The sequence below is a fragment of the Herpailurus yagouaroundi genome, unplaced genomic scaffold (assembly GCF_014898765.1).
Source record: "Herpailurus yagouaroundi ecotype Mexico unplaced genomic scaffold, PumYag 100, whole genome shotgun sequence".
NCBI classification, from domain to species: domain Eukaryota; kingdom Metazoa; phylum Chordata; class Mammalia; order Carnivora; family Felidae; genus Herpailurus; species Herpailurus yagouaroundi.
The window spans coordinates 11,210,946-11,231,142 of NW_024412391.1; the positions used below are offsets into that span (position 1 = coordinate 11,210,946).

Consider the following 20,197-nt stretch of genomic DNA (forward strand, 5'->3'; position numbering starts at 1 on the left):
CTTCCCGTCTCTCTGCCCCTCCCCCAAATGCACTCTCTCTCAGAATAAACAAACTTATTTAAACAAAAAAAAACAAAAACAAAATAAAAACGCAGGGCTTTGTTTTATTTTGTAGTTCTCCTTAAGTTATATGTGTTTTGTTTGTTTTTTTACCATGAGCAGGTTCTTTGTTAAAAAAAAAAAATATGCCAAATTATCAGGCATTATTACCATTGAAGTTTCTTAACATTACTACTATTTGTAGTGATTTTGTCAGTGAAAATAACCCTCAGTAGGTAACATGTCTGGGGTGACTGATCCTGGTAGCTTTTAGGTGACCACTTTGGTCAGGATCATCTGAGTAATGGTTTTCACTAACTAGTAATAAGAAGCTATTCAAAACAAATTTAAAATGTTTTCAGTGGATGCATTATTACATATTTACTAAATAGGTGCCCATTAAATAAATGATTATTATGGGTATTATTACTGTTCATTACTTTGAAATGAGTTCATATTTATAATATTGAAAGTTTGATGCATTTGGTGTGGCAGATCTCTTCTGTTAACTTTAAAGAAAATATGTAGAAGTAAGAGCAAGTTGATTATATATTTCTCAGACCTACTTTTCTGTTGTGCCATCTACTTATATAATCACCTTTTTTTTTATTTGCTTTGCCTCTCAATGGTAAATTATACATGTGAAGCCATTGCTATGTTGTAATTTATAACTCTGGTTCTTTTTATCCATTAATGTCACCAGTGCAGTAATACATGATTTTTATGTTATGTTATGTTATGTTATTGGCAAAGTTATATCCTAAGGCAAGAACTTTTAACCTCAAAGAGCAGGGGAGAGAGGACAGAGGGATAATTGTGGGAGGAGGGGCCATAGCATTCATCCAATTTCTTAAAGGCTCTGTCATTACAAAAATACTAAATACCATAGTCTCAAGGAAATTCTGAACTCCAAGTGAGGAAAGATAATAAATACTTAGCTGTAACTGGATTACTGGGAACATTGACTCAACATTATGGAATTTGTTAAATTTAATAGTTTTATGCATTCTTCTATCAGTTAGGTGTCCAGTATTAACTTACATGCTGTGCTACAAAATAGTCACACATATGCTAATTTAGTCTAGTCTCTGTTAAGTAGTTTTTGAGGACACTGGTTTCTTGTGACAGAACAGTATGTGCTTATGCCTTAGAACTCAGTTGCAGCAACATGTAGGTATCTTGGAGATCAAAGGAAGCAAATTACTTGCTTCTTTTCCCCTGAAAAAAGTCCTAAAAAAAGTTCTCTGCAGGAGTCAGATGACCGTTCCATTTGGAAGTATTATAAAGAATGTTATCTCAATCTGAATATTTATTATTCAAATGAACCTAACGTGTAGTAGAGGTCTGAAAGAAGGTCTGGATCTAGTAAATATCTCCACCAAACCATACTTCTGAAAAACATATAAAAGGTTTGCTATTACAGACAAGACACCTGAAACTTTTCAACAGTATATACATATTTGTAAATGTGTTTTTATTGCATATTAAAACTATTTAGGAGACTATCTAGATAAGGCAAACTTTTAAAAAATCTGGAAGAATCTAGTGAGAGCAAGATTGAGACATGCACAAAAATAGAAATACTAAGTAAACTACACCAAGTAAATTGTACTCCTCTGTTTGGACCGTGGATGTTAGAGTTGAGCACTTCCTATCACAAAGCCCGTTGAAATTTTTTTATTCACCATTGTACCTAACCTGTTGTCCCTTATTTGCCTTAAACTTCCAAAAGCTATACTTAAAGTGAAGTAGTATTAGCAGCCCACCAGAAGAAATTTACTCTCTGGACCACGTAAGTGATTAGAATAACAATATCCCTAGAATATAGATAAAGCACTAATACTTGCCCTGTGTTACAAGTAAACATAATGAGCGGTGCCTGGGTGGCTCAGTTGGTTAAGCGTCCGACTCTTGATTTTGGCTCAGGTCATGATCTCATGGTTTGTGAATTCAAGCCCTGCATCGGGCTCTGCGCTGACAGTGTGTAGCCTGTTTGAGATTCTCTCTCCTACTCTCTTCCCCTCCCCCATGCGCGTATCCACGTGCTCTCTTCTCTCTCAATAAATATTTTATAAAATTTTTTTTTTCAACGTTTATTTATTTTTGGGACAGAGAGAGACAGAGCATGAACAGGGGAGGGGCAGAGAGAGAGGGAGACACAGAATCGGAAACAGGCTCCAGGCTCTGAGCCATCAGCCCAGAGCCCGACGCGGGGCTCGAACTCACGGACCGCAAGATCGTGACCTGGCTGAAGTCAGACGCTTAACCGACTGCGCCACCCAGGCGCCCCAGTCTCTCAATAAATATTTTAAAAAAACAACAAATAAACATAATGATACTCTAATGGCCACCATGTAATATTAGGTTATTTGCTGAGTACTTTGTCTACATTTTCTTTTAATTCTCATAAACGTTTGATTTTAAAAAGATACCATGAAACATGGTTTTTATGGGTAATACCCGTAAATGAAGATGGAAGAAATTTAAGTAATGTGCCCAGGGTAACCAGGCTAGTAAATGTCAGACCAAGATTTGTCTCTAGATCTGTTGGATTCCATAAACCACTCATTCCATTATATGATGAGTATTTTTGAAAGACTGAGGGAATAGAGAAATGGAGTTTCGGTTTTTGTGTGACTTAGTACAAACCTGTCGTCAAGAGAAAGTTTTAGAACCACGGTGACCGCACAGCTCATGCTATGTGAATGACAGCCATTACTTGACCTCATGAACTTGTCTTTTTTGTTCACTTCTGTACGTTTCTACCATGTAGAATGATGTCTAGCTCTTAGTGGGAACTCATAAATATTTGTTGAATAAATGACCAAATAAATGGCTAGTGAATGAAAAATATCTTTAATGCTTGAAGGTTTTAGAAAAGATCTAGAGCTGTGCATATGATGCTAAGAGTTTATATAGAAAGAGCTTGTAGCTATTCTTTATCCAGAAGATGAAATCAAGGATCAGATTAAGGAGTATCAGCTTGAGCTGAAAGTCACTGGCAAGATTTGGAATCTAAATGGCAGGAAAAGAAGTGTCCACATTCTGAACAGGAAGGAAAGTGTTAACAGAGACAGTGAACCAGTTGACCTTCATCTTGGTATTAGCAAACTGGCAGAAAAGGGGTCTGGATCTGGGTGGAGGTGGGGGAAGCTGGGACACTGTCTTGGGATTTAACTCTTGTCACCCAGTACATTAGGGATGTTCTGTGTTCATAAATGCTTTTAACTGCTTCTCAGGTGTAATACAAAAAATAAAGAGATCAAATAAAAGAGATGCCCGTCCACTTTGATTTAATCATGTAAATAATCATTTCAAGCTTCATAATTAAAAAATAGTTTGTCATTATAAGACTTCTTTACCTTTGACATAGAACATTGCTCACTGTTTCTTTTATAATTTGTTATTCAGGAGGAACCCGTCAAATTATTAGAGTACCTCCAAAACCAGGTATTAGTTGGCCAGTTTGCTTAAAATGAAAGATGAATTCAGCACCTGCTTGGACTCCTAGACTTTGACTCAAAATATTAAGACTTATTTTTTAAAATAAGCTTGGAGATTTCTGCAGTTAGTCCTGAAAGTGTTGTACATTGTCCTTAATTTTTGTTCATTCCACATGCTTTTTATAAGGATATATTTTGAGTAGGTTTGTGAATAATTATTCTAAAGGAAATAATGGAGTGTGTGTGTGTGTGTGTGTGTGTGTACATATAAATACTGGATTTTTTCCTTAAAATTGTTAAATGAACTCTTATTATTGATTTTTACAAAACTAGAAAAATAGACCTTTGAATTTGAATTCAGATGTTGTGAGATTAATTTTCTTTGGAAACAAGGTGGATTGGATGAGGTTTCTGTACATTTTTTTAAATGGATTTTTAAATTTGTAAAAATTGTCATTACCTTGTAGCCAATATGGAAAGTTATCGGAATTAGTACTTAGAATTTTTGTTGTTGCAAGATCGTGGTAAAATTATAAATGTTTTCAAAGTCCAGTGTGAAGCAAAATACTGACTTTTTAAAAATTTATTTGAGAGAGAGAGAGAGAGAGATAGAGAGAACCAGTGGGGGAGGGACAGAGAGCGAGGGAGACAGAGAATCCCAAGCAGGCTCTGTGCTGTCAGCATGCAACCGGACGCACAGGGCGTCATCTCAGGAACCCATGAGATCATGATCTGAGCCGAAATCAAGAGTTGGGTATTTTTTTTTTAATTTTTTTTTTAATGTTTATTGATTTTTGAGACAGAGAGAGACAGAGCATGAACGGGGGAGGGTCAGAGAGAGAGGGAGACACAGAATCCGAAGCAGGCTCCAGGCTCTGAGCTGTCAGCACAGAGTCCAATGTGGGGCTCGAACTCACGGACCGCGAGATCGTGACCTAAGCCGAAGTCGGACGCTTAACCGACTGAGCCACCCAGGCGCTAGAGTTGGGTATTTAACTGACAGAGCCACCGAGGCACCTCAATAACTGACAGATTTTTTAAAAGCCATGTAATTTTACATTAATTTAACTAGCATTTCACAAAAGCTGTGGTTTTCCACGGTTTTGGGTCTATCCATAAGTAATATTCTTACCTTTAATATAATAATTTAATATTTTTACCTTTATTTTCAAAATAGTAATTCCAGTATTAAGCTCTTCTTTGCTTCATCGGTAATTTAGAACATTTACTGTTGGTTTGGTTGTATGTTATTTTTGTTTGTTCCTTTGGTTTTTTTGGTCCTGGTTTGTGTTTGTACTAAAGCTTTTAGTATTAATTTTTAGTTTTTATTGCATTGGGATTAGAGAACCATAGGTTCTCTATGGTTTAAATTTTGGAATGTATTGAGGTTTTCTTTGGTCTGTTATAATCAAGTTTTGTTAATCAGTGGAAGTTAAAGGTGTAATTTCCATAAAGCACAAAGTTCAGCATATATTAATTCCATCATAGTGATTATTAATCACGCCTGCCATATCCTCACCCACCAAAGACTGAGCTACCATGCTATTTTTGTCACTTGTTTTCTTGGTATTCTTCAGGTAGATTCACGACTAACAAACATTTTTAAAATGTTGAATGGACATCTTTTTTGCATATACTTTCCTTTGTCTTGAATTTAACTTTGTTGTATATTAATTTTTTTTACATTTTAAAATTTATATTTGAGAGAGAGAGAGACAGAGCACAAGTCCGGGAGAGGCAGAGAGAGAGAGGGAGACACAGAATCGGAAGCAGGCTCCAGGCTCCGAGCTGCCAGCACAGAGCCAGACGTGGGACTCGAACCCACAAACCGTGAGATCATGACCCGAGCTGAAGTCAGACGCTTAACTGACTGAGCCACCACAGGTGCCTGTATTAATATTAATTTTTTAGACTATGTGCCTGATATTTTTTTGCCCATTTGTTTATGTTTTTCACACTTTCTCATATTTTGTAGGTGTGCTCAGGTAGCAGCTTCTATTTGGATTTTTGTTTGCCTTTCTTTTTGTTAATGTTACTTAACAAAATCCAAGATTCATTCTTTATCTTTAAAGATAACCTGACCTAGTTGCCTTTTTTATGGAGCAAAACCCTGCAAGTTATTAATTTGGTTATTCAGACCTTGGGTATTTGGCAGATATTTTCTTTTTTTTTTAATTTTTTTTCGATGTTTTATTTATTTTTGAGTCCGAAGGAGACAGAGCGTGAGCAGGGGAGGGGCAGAGAGAGGGCGAGACACAGAATCCGAAGCAGGCTCCGGGCTCTGAGCTGTCAGCACAGAGGCCAACACAGGGCTCGAACTCACGAACCGCGAGATCATGACCTGAGCTGAAGTCAGACGCTTAACCAACTGAGCCACCCAGGTGTCCGGGCAAATATTTTCTTGAAAATGAAGTTAGTGAGCCTGTCAATTCAAGGAAAACAGCTAGTAGTTTTTATAGCCAGTGGTAAAATTCAAGCTTTAAAAGAAAATTCAAATTTTGGAACATTTATATCTGCCAGCTAGAGCCTGACAGCTTTCCAATACTTAGTTTACTGATGAGATTGGAAGTGTCATCAATGAATATGATTGTTTTGATATTGAAGAAAGAAATGTGTCAACATTTGGAAGATCTACATCACTCAGTAAACCAATATTTTCTAAATGACCAATGCATGACATTACAAAATCATGCATATATAAAAGATCCATTCAAATTGTAAATTGATGGTTTTAATGTAAGAGTATGAAATTCATTGATACAGTGTCAGATTTCCACAATGTAAATAATTAACAAACTACCACTTGTTGAGTTTTGGTGTAGTGTTAGAGAAAAGCCATAATTAACTGAAAAGGTTGTTAAAAGCATGTTAAATTTTTTACTTGTTCAACTACATATCTGTGAGAGGCCAAATTTTCATCATATATTTTGGCCAAAACAATATGTCAAAACAAATTGAATGTGGAAGCAGATATGAGAAGGCAGCTGCCCTCTATTAAAACAAACATTAAAAAGATTCCCCGCCCCCCCAAAAAAAGTAATACAGTAATACACCCTTCACTTTTTGGGGGGAGAAGGAGAGGAGGAATATAGTTATTTTTTATTTTTAAAAATCTCATTTACGTTAACATGCAATGTGCTGCTTTTTGTTATTTCTAAATGAATGAGTAAATATTTTAAGTTTTTTACTTTAATTTCTAACTTGATAAATAACCATAGATATAACCATTATAAACAAAAACCCTTTGGGATGCTGAGAGTGAAGTGCCCGAGACTTCACTGCACTAGACGTCTTAAGGTGCCGCTTACCTCCTCCTCCTCCCCTCCTGGGAACCGCAGTGGTGTATTTTCTGATTTGCTGGTACCCAAGGCTGCCTTTGCCTTCACATGAGTGTTGATTTGCTTGGTGTGGAATGCATGAGTCATAATTTATTCTCTCTCAACTGCAGATCAGAGATTCTCAACCTTCTGCCTACCTTCAACATGTCTAAAGGACACCTCATACATCCCCCATTAGTGTTGCTGTCAGTAACTCTCCTCAGAGGGTTATACCTGATCCCCAAGTCCTCTCTGGATATCATTACTATACATAGCTTCTTTCTCTTGTCCTCTGGAATCCAGTGTTGTAGAGAGAGACCAGGCTAATTTAATTTTCTTTAGAGTTAATGTATTTTTTTATTTTTTATTTTTTTTGTTTCTGTCCTTGTAAAACAGAAATTGCAAAACTGTATTACTGGGCAGGGGGAGTGGAGTGGCGGGGGTGTTCTATTGAATTTTGTCCATAATACAGTGAGCTTTTACGATCTGCAGATCTGCGGGCTCAGGTTTTTTGTTTGTTTGTTTGAGCCCAAAAAAGTTTACTTTTATAACTGTTTCCCTTTGTTCTGACTTTGTATCATTTATAGATTTTTACTTTACTGTCTTTATATCATTTTAAGCATTTTCATTTATCACCTCAGTATTCTGGGAGAATTTCTTAAGCTTAGTGTCAATTCTTTAATTACGTTTTCTTAATTTAGAGTTGGTAGGGCTGCCCAGCTCTCCTGATGTAAGTGCAGATTTTAATCTTTCAATTGCAGTTTTAATTCTCCTGCCAGATTTCACTTTCTCAGCCAGCTTCCTGTTTCCATCATCCTGGATCTCATTTTGTTCACTTTGCATGTTTGCTTGTTTTCTTCTTAAGATACTTTTTTCATAGAAACAATGTCTTTTGGATTCCCTCTTGATCACTCTGAGTGCTTTCTAAAATTAAGTTTCTTGAGTCTTCAGTATGATTTTTCTTTTGCTGTAGTTTTCTTGTAGTTTTCATACACACACGCCCCATGTTGTTTTTCTTCTGTTACTTATCCTTGAAAGGGGAAGAAAGCTGTCCAGACTGAGGGTGTGCAGACACACAGGACGTGAGGATTGCTCCTGACCACACATATCACCTGTCTTACACTAGAAGAATTCTAGTTTCTGGTGGCTCTCTTGGCCTGATGTGATATCTTTTATATTCTCTGTTGCCTCGTTCTAAAACACTACTTAAAAAATTCTAACTTGAGGCAGGAATGTGCCTTTGGTCTCTCTGTGACTCTGTCTCCACATAAAGTGGTTGATCCTTCGTGGGTAGAGAAATAGTGGATCACTTTTGTTTTCCTCCAACGGAAGTGGATTCTGCCACTAAGAGGAGACAGTGGGGGAGAAGAAACTTTTAATAAACCTTTCCCCAGAGAGAATAAATGATTGAACAAGAGAGTGACTTTTTTTTCTCTCTTGTAAAAGAAATCGAGAAGCAGGCAGTCCACGCCTGGTGCAGTGGCTTCATGGTCATGAGGTACTCAAGCTCCTTTTCGCATGAGATACTTGAGCTCCTCCGTTCTTAGTCACTTCTGTCTTCAGGATCACCTCATGGTCAGAATCGCTGCTGGAATTTCAGCCACCATTCTCTCATTCAAACAGGAATAAGAGAAGTAGATCTTCCGGTAAGTCTTTGAGGCACCATTCAACTTGTGTTCTCACCTATCGGCTCCTCCTAGGTACTGAGTTGCTGGGAAATGTGTGGTAGCTGAGCACATTGCCAACTTAATAAAGTCAGGATTTGTTGATAAAGAGGAAGGATAGAATGGTGATGGACGAGGTAATCTCTTTGCCGCAGTGGCACTATAGCAGGGCAACATGTAAGTCAATCACAAGGGCATGCTTCAGTAACACTGTGTAGTTCATGTAGTTGGCCAGTACAGTTGGTTTTCTGAGCTTTTTTGAGTTGTCTGTCTCTGTTTTCACAAAAGTTGAGGCAGGCACATCAGGAGTGTGTCCCTGAGAATCTATTACTTTTACTGGAGGTCAGTCTGCTTTCCTTTTCAAGTTTGTGGACACAATTTGGATGAAGTGAGAACTTCCAGACATTTAGGATTAGCATTGCGGTTTAATGTGTTCCTATTGGTTTTAATTTTTTACTATTTTCATTACATTGTGGTAACCATGAGTTACCAGAGTGGGGTAACCATGCCAAGGAAAGAAAATATGAAATATTCTGGTTTAATTTAATGTGAGCAGGTCTGATTTTCTTGGAATTTCACCATTTTATGTTCTCCAGCTTCAGCATAGTATAATTCTGTACTACAACACATTCTGGTATTTTGACCCAGTCATATTTTAGTTTCTGTCGTAAAGCCAGGCATAGGCAGTGACTGTTCTTGTTTTTCTAAAGCACATAATCAACCTGTAAGTTACCCTTCCCCCTTTTCACCAAGGCACAGTGGTAAGGCTTTCCTCCACCACCACCCCTGCCCCGCATTTTGTGACCCAATTTCAGAGATGTTAAAATACAGGAAAATGTGTGCTTTTGAATTGATGGAATATGATATTGTTACATTCTATAAAATAAGAACTTCAGTGGTATAGGGTATTTGGTATTAATCTACATGTCCAGAATTAGGAAAATATTTAGGTAAACTGGGGCACATCTGCTTGACAGAATATTATGTAGCTTTCAAGAAAGATAGCAAGGTATCTCATATGTATAATAAGTAGTGTGATCATAACTTCTTTAAGTAACTACTTTCACAGGAAAAAATGTAAACCAAAGTACAGCAAGTTAGTAATAATGGTTGTATTTTAGATGGCAAGACTCACTACTAGGAGAAAGATCTTTTATTTTTCCAAATTTTATTTAATGACCGTATTACTTTTTAAGTGTATTTGTGGTGGTCATGGGGTTGTTTGTAACACTTATGAAGGGATCAATTAGAAATAAATCCTGCTATGCTAACTTCCCTTTTTTTTTTTTTTTTTGTAGTTCCTAGACCATTAGATAAAGGAAATCTCAAACATTTCATTGAAATTTTTATGTTTTAATGTTATGCTTGGATGAATGATGGTAAAGGATGGTTGGATAAGAGTGTAATGAATGAGATTCAAGACTGAATGGCGGTGGTATCTAAATGAGCTCTTTCTTTATGTAGCAAACTGAAGGAAGTTTCCTGAATACTGGTGGGGCTCATTCCTCAGTCTTTTCTCTTTTTCTAATAAATGTCTTAGGTCACATGATGAAGATACATGAGGTACAGCTAGATGGAGGGTGGGGATCAGAACTAACAAATTCCTTTTAATAAGAATCTAGAAAGAACTTGGCAGCCTAGAAAAATAAGATGACCATTATAAGATGAAATTTAAGAGCAATTAATATAATGTCCCTACTTGTATGCTCAGAAATACCAGTAACTGAAGGTCAGGATAACAACAAATCATATAAAAAGATTTCACTTTAGTTATAATGTGATATGGCTGCTAAACATAATTGGTATATTATACCTGTTCCATGTGTCCCCAAGGAATAGAATTAGAACTGGTAAACAGTGGATTTCCCAGCATTCTAAAGGAATGAGCTGATCAGGAAGATCTTGAATTGCCTTTCATTAGACAGGTTCAGTTTTAGGTTGGGCATACACAGGCAAGGATTCAAACACAGAGTGAGTGGTTGGGTTGGATGACCTTCAGAGTCCTTTCCAACACTGAGACTCTGACTTTCAGACACACTAATAATGTTTTTAAAATGCCTCTATGGGGAGTGATAGTTGTTATGGTAAGCAACAGGTTCCATAGTGTGACAAAGGTGGTATAAATGACTGCCCCAATTCATTAAAATGGGCTGTAAGGCACAAGTTGCCCATAGACATTACATAGGCAGTATATATAAATAAGGCATGGCCCTTTTTTTAATGGAGTTTTCATTGAAGTATGTAAGTAATAAATACATGATTGAAGAAAGGTAAATGTAGTGTAATAAGAGACATCAACAAGAACTTTGAGGATTAAAAGGAGGGAATTCTATATCAAGAGTATCAAGGAGAGAAAAAAGAGTATCAGGTAAAAGTGTGACAAGAGAAAAATAGGTCTGGGAGAGTAAGTGGAATTTTAGCAGATCAAGACACGAACGGAAGTGGGGTAACCATGCCAAAGAAAGACAACAACATGAAGCTTCCCGGAAGTGGGAAAGCACTGATGTGTTGGGAGCATTGTATATATGAGATGAAACAACCAGAATGGCAAGTTGGTGTTGAATGGAAGATGACTTGAGTGTCACGCTGAGGATTTTCTGTTCAAAAAAGGGAGTAGTTGAAATTTTTTGAGTAAAGGAGTAGCACGATCAGTCTTACTTTTTAGGAACATTGATTAACTTGATTCACGTTTGTTGAATTGTTGAATGTGGAGAAATTGGGTAGAAAGCTATTCAAATGAGAACTGTTGAGGCCTCTATTAATATTAATAAAAGCATTTGGCATTATTGAGTGCTCACTATGTGCCAGGAACTTTACATTATTTCAGCAAAGACTCACAAATGTCATGGGATCCATACTTTTCCAAAGTATCACTTCCTAGATTTCTGGGAGGAAATTCCTGTGGGAAATCCATACACCATAATAATTAATCTCTCTAGACATATTCTCTTGTATACACATGTGCTGCATTTACCCACACTCTCCAAGTTATGTCTTAATATGGCATTTTATAACCTGCTATCATAATAATTTAGCAATCACAACAAATAATTATTGAGGTTGAGAAGTACCACATTTGGCATTGTGGTAAAAATACATGTAAGATGTAGTCTCTGACTCCTAAGGTAGGCATAGACCCACAGTTCCACTTTTTTGTACCATTAGCATGCCCAGCTAGGAATATGGCTTCTAAGTAAATACTAGCTGATTTACTGATATTAAAGATAGAACTAGACCGTTACATCATTTTCTAGACAGATAAGACCATATCAGAATAACAGAGGCTCTTAGTTATTGAGAACAGTGATACTTGAGAAATGAAGCATGGTTATCTTTCACAAATGCCAGTAATGTCATTTAATTTTTAAGAAGTTGGAAAAGCTGTCCAGTGTCCAGCCCTAAAATGTCATGCTCTAGTGTTGAAATAAGTGATATTATAGTAATTAAGTTCTTCCCTTAATATAGACTCACCAGTGTATTGACATAAATTAGTCATGCATTATCACTTTTTTTTTTTTTTAATTCTAAGAATAATTTTGATTAAGGAGCAAGGTAGAGTCAGAGAAGGTAGTCTGCAGTTTGTTAGAATATAGGGTAATCTTAAAACTCTTCTTGGGTTCCATTTGATTTAGAATTTCACAGAGACTTTTTCCTCCACCATAATCTAAACCCCCCATATTTGAGAGGCACCAGGAATCAACCTATCCTAAAGCATTTCATAGTCACTAACGTGGTTCTGGATAGAATGTATTAATTTAAACTCTCACCAGAAAATATTGTGAAGTAGAGGGCGCCTGAGTGGCCCAGTTGGATAAGTGTCCAACTTCAGCTCAGGTCATGATCTCACGGTTCATGAGTTCAAGTTCCACGTTGGGCTCTGTGCTGATAGCTCAGAGACTAGAGCCTGCTTTGGATTCTGTGTCTCCTCCTCCCTGACCCTCCCCCATTCATGGTCTGTCTTTCTGTCTGTCGCTGTCTCTGTTTCTCAAAAATTAACATTTAAAACATTTTTTTAAAAAATATTGTGAAATAGTATTATATCTGTAGTATATATTACTTACATATATTACATATGTGGAATATGCCATATAGAGAGAAAATAAGAATAGCTTCATAACTTACGAGAAAAATAATGGCAAAATATAATTTTAATAAAAATCTTTGTTGTGTATTTAACGGTTAACAGGCTTCGCTGTTGCAGTAAAGAAAAGAGAGTAAAACAAAACTGGATAAATTACTCTTGCTAAAAGGGAAAGGTGAAGCTAGGCAAGCCTTGATGTGATGATAAATTAGGTTTGTCAGTCTGCATTACCTCAACTGTGTATGGTAAACAAAAGCTTTGTGCAGAGTTATTTGTGACCTGCATGGTTCTTTACACACATACCATGATGAGAATTTTATCTCTGCCAGACTCTGTGACACAATATTATTGCCTGGTAATGTCTTTAAAAACATAGGTACACTTTGTTGCCAAGGAAGTGTTTTGTTATTCCAAAAAACTTTATAGTCAGGGTATTCTGATGTAGATAAGTTACAAGACTGTATAAGGATGACTGAACTTCTCAGCTATTTAAATTATATATGATGAAAATCTGAACTCATAATCAAGATTCCCCAAATTTGTTTTAAACACCTGGTAGACATGGGTGAGTCAGGAAACAGAAGCAGTAGTCAGGTAGGAAGAAAACTACCAACAGTGTGGTGTCACTGAAGCCAAAAGAGAGTCTGTTTAAAAAAGGAAGAAGTGATCGACTTAGTCACTTTTGGGAGGTCAATTAAGTGAGGTAACCTCTGCATTTTGCAACAAGGAAGTCATTGACCTCAGCAAAAGTGGTTATGGTGTAGTGTTGAGGGTGGAGGTCAGATTAGAACGGAAAGTGAGAAATCGGAGATAACAAATACAGACGATGCTTTTGGAAAATTTAGCCACGAAAGGGGGAGGAACAACAATAACTAAAAGGTCTAGGCATGGGTCTAAGGAGAGGTTGATGTGTTGCACTTTGCTTTTTTAGTCAGAGAGTGTGTGTGGCAGGTACTGATGAAAAAGAGCCAGTACAGGAGTAGAGGTTGAAAACACAAAAGGTAGCAAACAAAGGAGTAAGTTTTCTCAAAAACCAAGAAAGGATGATATCCAAAACATAGATGAGAGATTGGCTTTAGATAGGAGGAGAGGATTTGTCAGCTGTAGGAAGGTGAGGTGGAGAAAAGTTCCTGAGAGAGTGCCTGTCTGAAGGCAGTCTTCTGTGTAAAAAGTATATGATGAGGTTATCTGCTGAGAATGAAAGGGAAGGAGGAGATAGAGAAGTCTAAGGTCTTTAAAAAGTGAAAGAAACTTAAAATAGTCTCTGTGGAAAGTGTAAAAGCAAGGGAAAAAGGAAAACATGGTAAGATTGCCTTGTAATGCTAAGGGACCCCTTGAGATTGTACATCTTTCTCTAACCCCAGAATCTGGGAGACAAAATTAGTGTTAGATTTTTCTCCTTAGCTGGTAATGTTTCATTAAGTTGGAATCAAGATTACAGAATAGGTGTCCAACTTCCCTCTGGTGATGTCACTAATGTCTACTGTGTGGGCAGAGGGTAGGAAGAAAGGAGCTAGATACAGCACTATCATCCTTCCCTATTTTACAGCGACTACTGCGGTTACCACGTTATCGAGACTGCTGAAAACCTAGTGAAATTGTCATTCAGATCCCCTACATCAGTAAACACGCCATTGATCTCAAGTTACTGCTGCTGCTACCGGATAACTAATGTATTGTCCGTGTCTGCTTGAAACGGAAGGTGTTGTATATGGCTTACTTCCAAATCTAGTACTTGAGCAACCTCACCATTTCTCCAAACGAAAGCTTTATTATATCAATGTTCACTATATGTTAGAAACTATACTAGGCATTCGAGATGCAAAAGTAAATAAGAGAGACGTGGTATCTGACCTGTGTTCATAGAGGATACAGATACAGACAGTTTGAGTAGAATGTGGTAAGTGTTACAACACGGGGAGATGCAAGGTGTCTTGGGCACACCTGTGAGCTCACATTACTCCAAGTTGAGAAGGTTAGAGATACTTTCCACGAGGTTTATTAAAAACCGGCTTCTGAAGGACTAGTAAGAGTTAACAAAGGACAGGGGTGGGGCGGTGAAGTCAGTTCTTCACTGTGAGAATTGAAGTTGAAAAGGTAGTCACCAGATCACTCTAGATCTTCTGAACTGTGTTGTTCAGAGCAGTGAATAGTCATCAGAGGACTTTTTAAAAGGTAATGCTGTGATCACATTTTGTGTTTAGCAGGTTCCCTGTCGTTGCCTGTAGTAGCAGTTTCCCTGTAGTTGTAGTAAAGAATCGAGTAGGCAAAATAATGCTAGAAGTACTGATAAGGAGATTTTTCCCAGAAGTTCAGACAATTGTTTTGTTCTCTGAAGCTAGTAGGGACCACGTTGATCTTCTCTCATACCACTTTAAAACTTCTTGTTCCATATAGTTAGTTGAGGTATAGGACATAGAAGGCAAGAGCTTTCCTTTCATCACTACCAGGGAAGGAACTTGACCTCAAATAGCTTTTGCTCTTTAAGTCTCCCATGAAGATTGTTAGTCTCCCTGCCCCCATTCTACCTCAACTGTTGCTTTGTTAGCATCCCATTTTGTAACAATGAGCCACAGAAATTTGATTTCAGGAAAATCTGTTATTGAGGTATAATTAAACAACAGACAGATGTTAAAGTGTACAATTTGATCAGTTTTGACGTGTGCATATTTCTCTGAAATCATCACCTCAATCAAGATAATGAACACATCCATCACTCTTACTGCCTGCCCCTTCGTAGTCCCTCCCTCCTGTTGTCCTTCCCTCCCCTTCCCCCAGGCAACCACTGATCCACTTTCTTTCACTATGCATTAGTGATAAAAGTTTGCATGTTTTATAATTTTATGCCAATACTGTATTTTCTTGATTAGTTTTTAATAATTCTTGGAATCAGGCAATACTACTAGCCCTCCAACTTGTTCTTTTTCAAAGTGATTTTGGCTAGTCTAGATTCTTTGCATTTCCAGAGGAAATTTAGGGTCATTTTGTCAGTTTCTTTAAAAAGCCTGCTACGGTTTTGACTGGTATTGCATTGAGTCTACACATCAATTTGGGGAGAATCAACATCTTTACAGTATTAGGTCTTCTAACCCACAGACATGGTATCTGTCTCCATTTCTTTAGGTCCTCTCTAATTTCAACAAATTTGGTAGTTTTCCGTGTAGAAGTGTTCCCCATTTTTGTTAATTTATCACTAAGTGTTTCATCTTTGGATGTTATTGTAAATAATATTGATTTTAGGTTTGATTTGCAATCATTCATCAATAGTATATAAAAATGCAGTTGATTTTGTATGTTGGTTGTTTTGTCCTGCAGCATTCCTAAAGTTACTTATTTAGTAGCCTTTTGGTAGATTCCATAGAATTTTCTACATAGATGATTGTGTCACCTGCAAATAAAGATAGTTTTACTTCTTTTTTCTAAAATGGATGCTTCTCATTTTTTGGAAGAATTGATATTACTCTCTTTTCTTAAATGTTTGGTAGAATTTACCAGTGTAGCCTTCTAGGGCCTGGGAGTTTCTTTGTGGGAAGATAATCAGTAAAGTCTGATAGTCGCACTTTGTGTCTTCACTGTTTATTTTTCCGATCACTCTGGCTAGAGATTTATCAATTGTACTGATCTCAGAGAATTAGCTTCTGATTTTTATTCTTTTTCTGTTTTCCATCTCATTGGTTCCCGCTCTTTTTTCTTGCCTCTGGCTTACTTTGAATTTAATCTGCTTTTCTAAAAATAAATTTTACTTTTTGGAGCATTTTTAGGTTCACAGCAAAATTGAGTAAAAGGTACAGAGATTTCCATATACCTTTTGTTTTCGCCTTAGTTTTTTTTTTTTTTTCCTTTTTCAGGTTTTTATTTAAATTCCAGTTAACATCAGTGTAATTAGTTTCAGGTGTAGAATTTAGTGATTCATCGCTTCCATACAACACCTGGTGCTCATCCCAGTGCCCCCTCCTTAATCCCCGCCAACTGTTTCCCCATCCCCCACCCAGTCCTCTCTGGTAACCATCGGTTTGTTCTCTGTGGTTATTAAGTAAAGGGTCTGTTTCTTGGTTTGCCTCTCTCTCTCTCTCTCTCTCTCTCTCTCTCTCTCTCTCTCTCTCTCTCCCTCCCTCCCTCCCTCCCTCCCTCTCCCTCTCCCTCTCCCTCTCCCTCCCTCCCTCTTCTGTGTTCATCTGTTTTGTTTTTGAAGTTCCACGTATGAGTGAAATCATCTGGTATTTGTCTTTCTCTGACTTATTTCACTTAGCATAATACTCTCTAGATTCTTAAAGTGAAAGTCCAAAACTCATTGTTTTGAGTCCTTTCTCCTTTTCCAGTACAGGTCTTCCAGTACCATAAATTCCTCTCTAAGTACAGCTTTTGCTAAGGCCCCACAGAAGTGGACCCTTTCTTTCCTGTCAGTCATGCAGAGCCTTTCTGGTGTCGTCATTTTTTGTCTGCCAAAATGAGAACTGTAAAGGCGGTGTCTGCAGCGATAAAGGAGAAAGTTTAAGCTCACAAGTCCATTTCATACGCATTTTCCAGGCTCATACCAAGTGGGGAAGGAAGAGGTCACTTATTTGGATTTGGGAAAATATCTTTGACAAAGCCCTCTTATCGATGGCTTACTACAAGTAATACTTTGCTTTTCTCACTGAAAAGATCTATCCAGTTAATGCTCTGTAGTTAATAATGGAGGGGACCTATTACCAACGTAAGGGGAACTAGTTTCATCGAGAATTGTTTAAGCAGTGTCTCTTTTTGCCTCAAAGGCTCCCATTTGTGCAGCTGTGAATAAAGGCTAAGGTGGTACGCCAGATTGCCCAGACTATTTAAATTTGTTTCTGGAGAAAAAGTATATTACAGTCAATCATACCTTTAAATTTCAGCTGTTCTGCAGAAACCTGCCTTAACTCAATTTTGGAATAGTCTTTTAGGGCCAGTATAAACCAACATCAGGGATCCACAGAAATTATAGTTAACCCTCATTAGACATTTTGCCATGTGTCAGGACCTACGTTAAATATTTTGCGTGGGTTGTCTTAATGCTGGTGTAAAACCTTATGAGGTCTAAGCATTTTTATTCCCATTTTACAGATAAGGAAACAGATTTGGAAAGTAACCCGTCTAAGTCCCACAGCTCAGTAGTAGAGTCGGAGCTGCAGCCCAGCCTCTACTGGCATTAGGCAAGTTGTACACCTGTCTCCTATATCTGTGTTTGAAAGGGCAGCTTGTAGTGGCCAAGAAATGATAGGGTTCTGAACTGCTTGAGTCAGAATATGACTTGATGAGTTAACCAAACCAAGGTAAGTGAATAATATAGTAGTCGAGGATATAAATTCCTTCAGGCATTTTGCTACTCTAAAATCTGAACTTTCCTTAAGAAAGAAGGGGAAAATATGGGGCGCCTGGGTGGCTCAGTCGGTTAAGCGTCCAACTTGGGCTCAGGTCATGATCTCACGGTTTGTGGGTTCAAGCCCCGCGTCGGGCTCTGTGCTGACAGCTCGGAGCCTGGAGCCTGCTTCGGATTCTGTGTCTCCCTCTCTGCCCCTCCCCCACTCTCACTTTGTCTCACTCTCTCAAAAATAAATAAATGTAAAAATTTTTTTAAAAAGGAAAGAAGGGGAAAATGCTGCATTGGGGGCAACATGGTGGTATAGAAAGAGAATGAGTTTAGATCTCACTTGTTACTAAGCCCCATTAAAAAGTTAGTTAACCTCTTTTCGCTTCAGACTTTTCATTTATCAAGTGGAGATTTTCTCCTTTTAGGATAAAGATTAGAGATTATGTGTATAGCACAGTGCCAAACCTGTATCAGCTGATCAGTAAAGAGCCTGGTTGCCTTTGTTATTGTTAGAATCTGTTAATTCTCAGTGAATGAAAACTTTTCTTTTTTTGAGGCCTTAGTAAGTTCATTTTCTGACACAAGCCGCTCCCCATCCATCACCAAGATTCAATCCTGTTCTTCTGATAAGTGTTTGTATCAAACACTGAGCTCCTTTCCTTTATAGCAATTCTGTTTTGACACTCTGTTTAGTCCTGTGATGAGCCAGTTAATGTCTGCCTCGCCACACTAGATAGTGAGCTCTGTGCAATCAGAAGCTCTGATCTTGTTCACCTTTGTCTTCTGTGCACAGTGCTTGCCGTATAGCAGGCCTTTAGTCCATGTTAAACGAGGGAAATGATTCTTAGTAGCAGTACTGACTACCTTGTGATGATGATGTCTGCTTCCATCAAAGGAGTGATGCTTTCCTTAAAGTAGAAGACAAGGTCCTGTGATCTGGGGAAAATCTCAGTATTTGAACTTACCAGTCTTTTCTGGCCACATCTTAACATTATGCTGATTGAACCCCTTGGAAATAGAGCGCGGTAACATATTTCATTACATTTAGCATCATTGTCTGTTTCCAGTTTGATCACGGTTGAATTACTGCCGTACTGCGTATGTGCTGTTGCACAGAATTTAATTTCAACTTCTTGGTTACTTATTTCACTTTGCAGGAAATGTGATTGTTTCATGGAACTCTTAGGCTTTTAAGAAAGTGAAAATACTGGGGGTATCATGTCCCATCTTCCATCTACCATCCATCTAAATACCATTTTCATTTGGCTTCTCTTATAAGGGAGAAGATGTCAACCGGACACTAGAAGGTGGAAGGAAGCCTCTTCATTATGCAGCAGATTGTGGGCAGCTTGAAATCCTGGAATTTCTGCTGCTGAAAGGAGCAGATATTAATGTATGTAAAGAACGTGGTCATTCTAGAAAAAAAACCCTGTTGTATGCCTTGGGTAATTGTTTTCTAGTCTTGTAAAATAGAAATATAGTCTGAAATTATACCAAATTTCCTGTAACCTAGAAATATATAGTTGGCATTTTTTTTTAAATAAGCAGAACAAACAGACTTTCTTAAATGGATAAAACCATGAGTTAGGATGCTTCATTTTTAAGTTCTACAGCAACTTGAGAGTTAACACTGTCACTGTCTATAGGTGGCAAATGGCTGTCATGCAATGGAGGATAGGACTATGTAGTCTTAGAATAAATCCAGACTGGAGTTTTGGACAAAGGTCAGTAGGCAAATGGTCAGACAGGCGCGGTCACCTCCTGGCTCTTGCCTTTTACAGCTTTTCAGGGTTTTGGAAAAATGTTTAGCCATGACAGCAAGTGAGATGAACTTTACACATTTCAGGGGACACTATGTCACCCGGCCCCATTGTGGCAGCCTTGTCCCTCTCATTGGCTATTTTCTACCCCCTCTCTTCCCTTCCTGGGCCTCATTCGCATTCCTACAACGTCGTGAGGACTTGGGGCTCAGAGAGGCCAAACAGTTGGCACAGTGTAAGTGGCAGAGCCAAGGTTTGAGCTGACGTCAAAGCCCTGTGCCCTCTACTTCACTAGGCTGATACTCAAGGAGACGCTGCTTATGGGCTTGGGCCCCGGTAGCTCTCTAAGAGGCTGAAAACTTGTAGCCTTGAAGGGATTTTGTGTAACAAGGCAAAGAGGTAAACGTTGATAGTTCTCTGATCAAATCTAGAAGGAAGGAAGAAATGAAAACTAAAGTCGTTTTTTAATCTCTTATTTCATAGGCTCCGGATAAACATCATATTACCCCTCTTCTGTCTGCTGTCTATGAAGGTCACGTTTCCTGTGTGAAATTGCTTCTGTCAAAG

General features: G+C 37.9%; 1 protein-coding gene across 1 annotated transcript in view; it reads left to right on the plus strand.

Annotated features, from left to right (window-relative positions):
- MTPN (myotrophin) overlaps positions 1-20,197 on the plus strand; it is a 59,224-nt gene that overhangs the window by 16,963 nt on the left and 22,064 nt on the right. Inside the window, exons 2-3 of the mRNA XM_040471870.1 lie at positions 19,150-19,263; positions 20,114-20,197. Coding sequence (XP_040327804.1) covers positions 19,150-19,263; positions 20,114-20,197 — 198 coding nt within the window. The remainder of the gene's footprint in view (positions 1-19,149; positions 19,264-20,113) is intronic.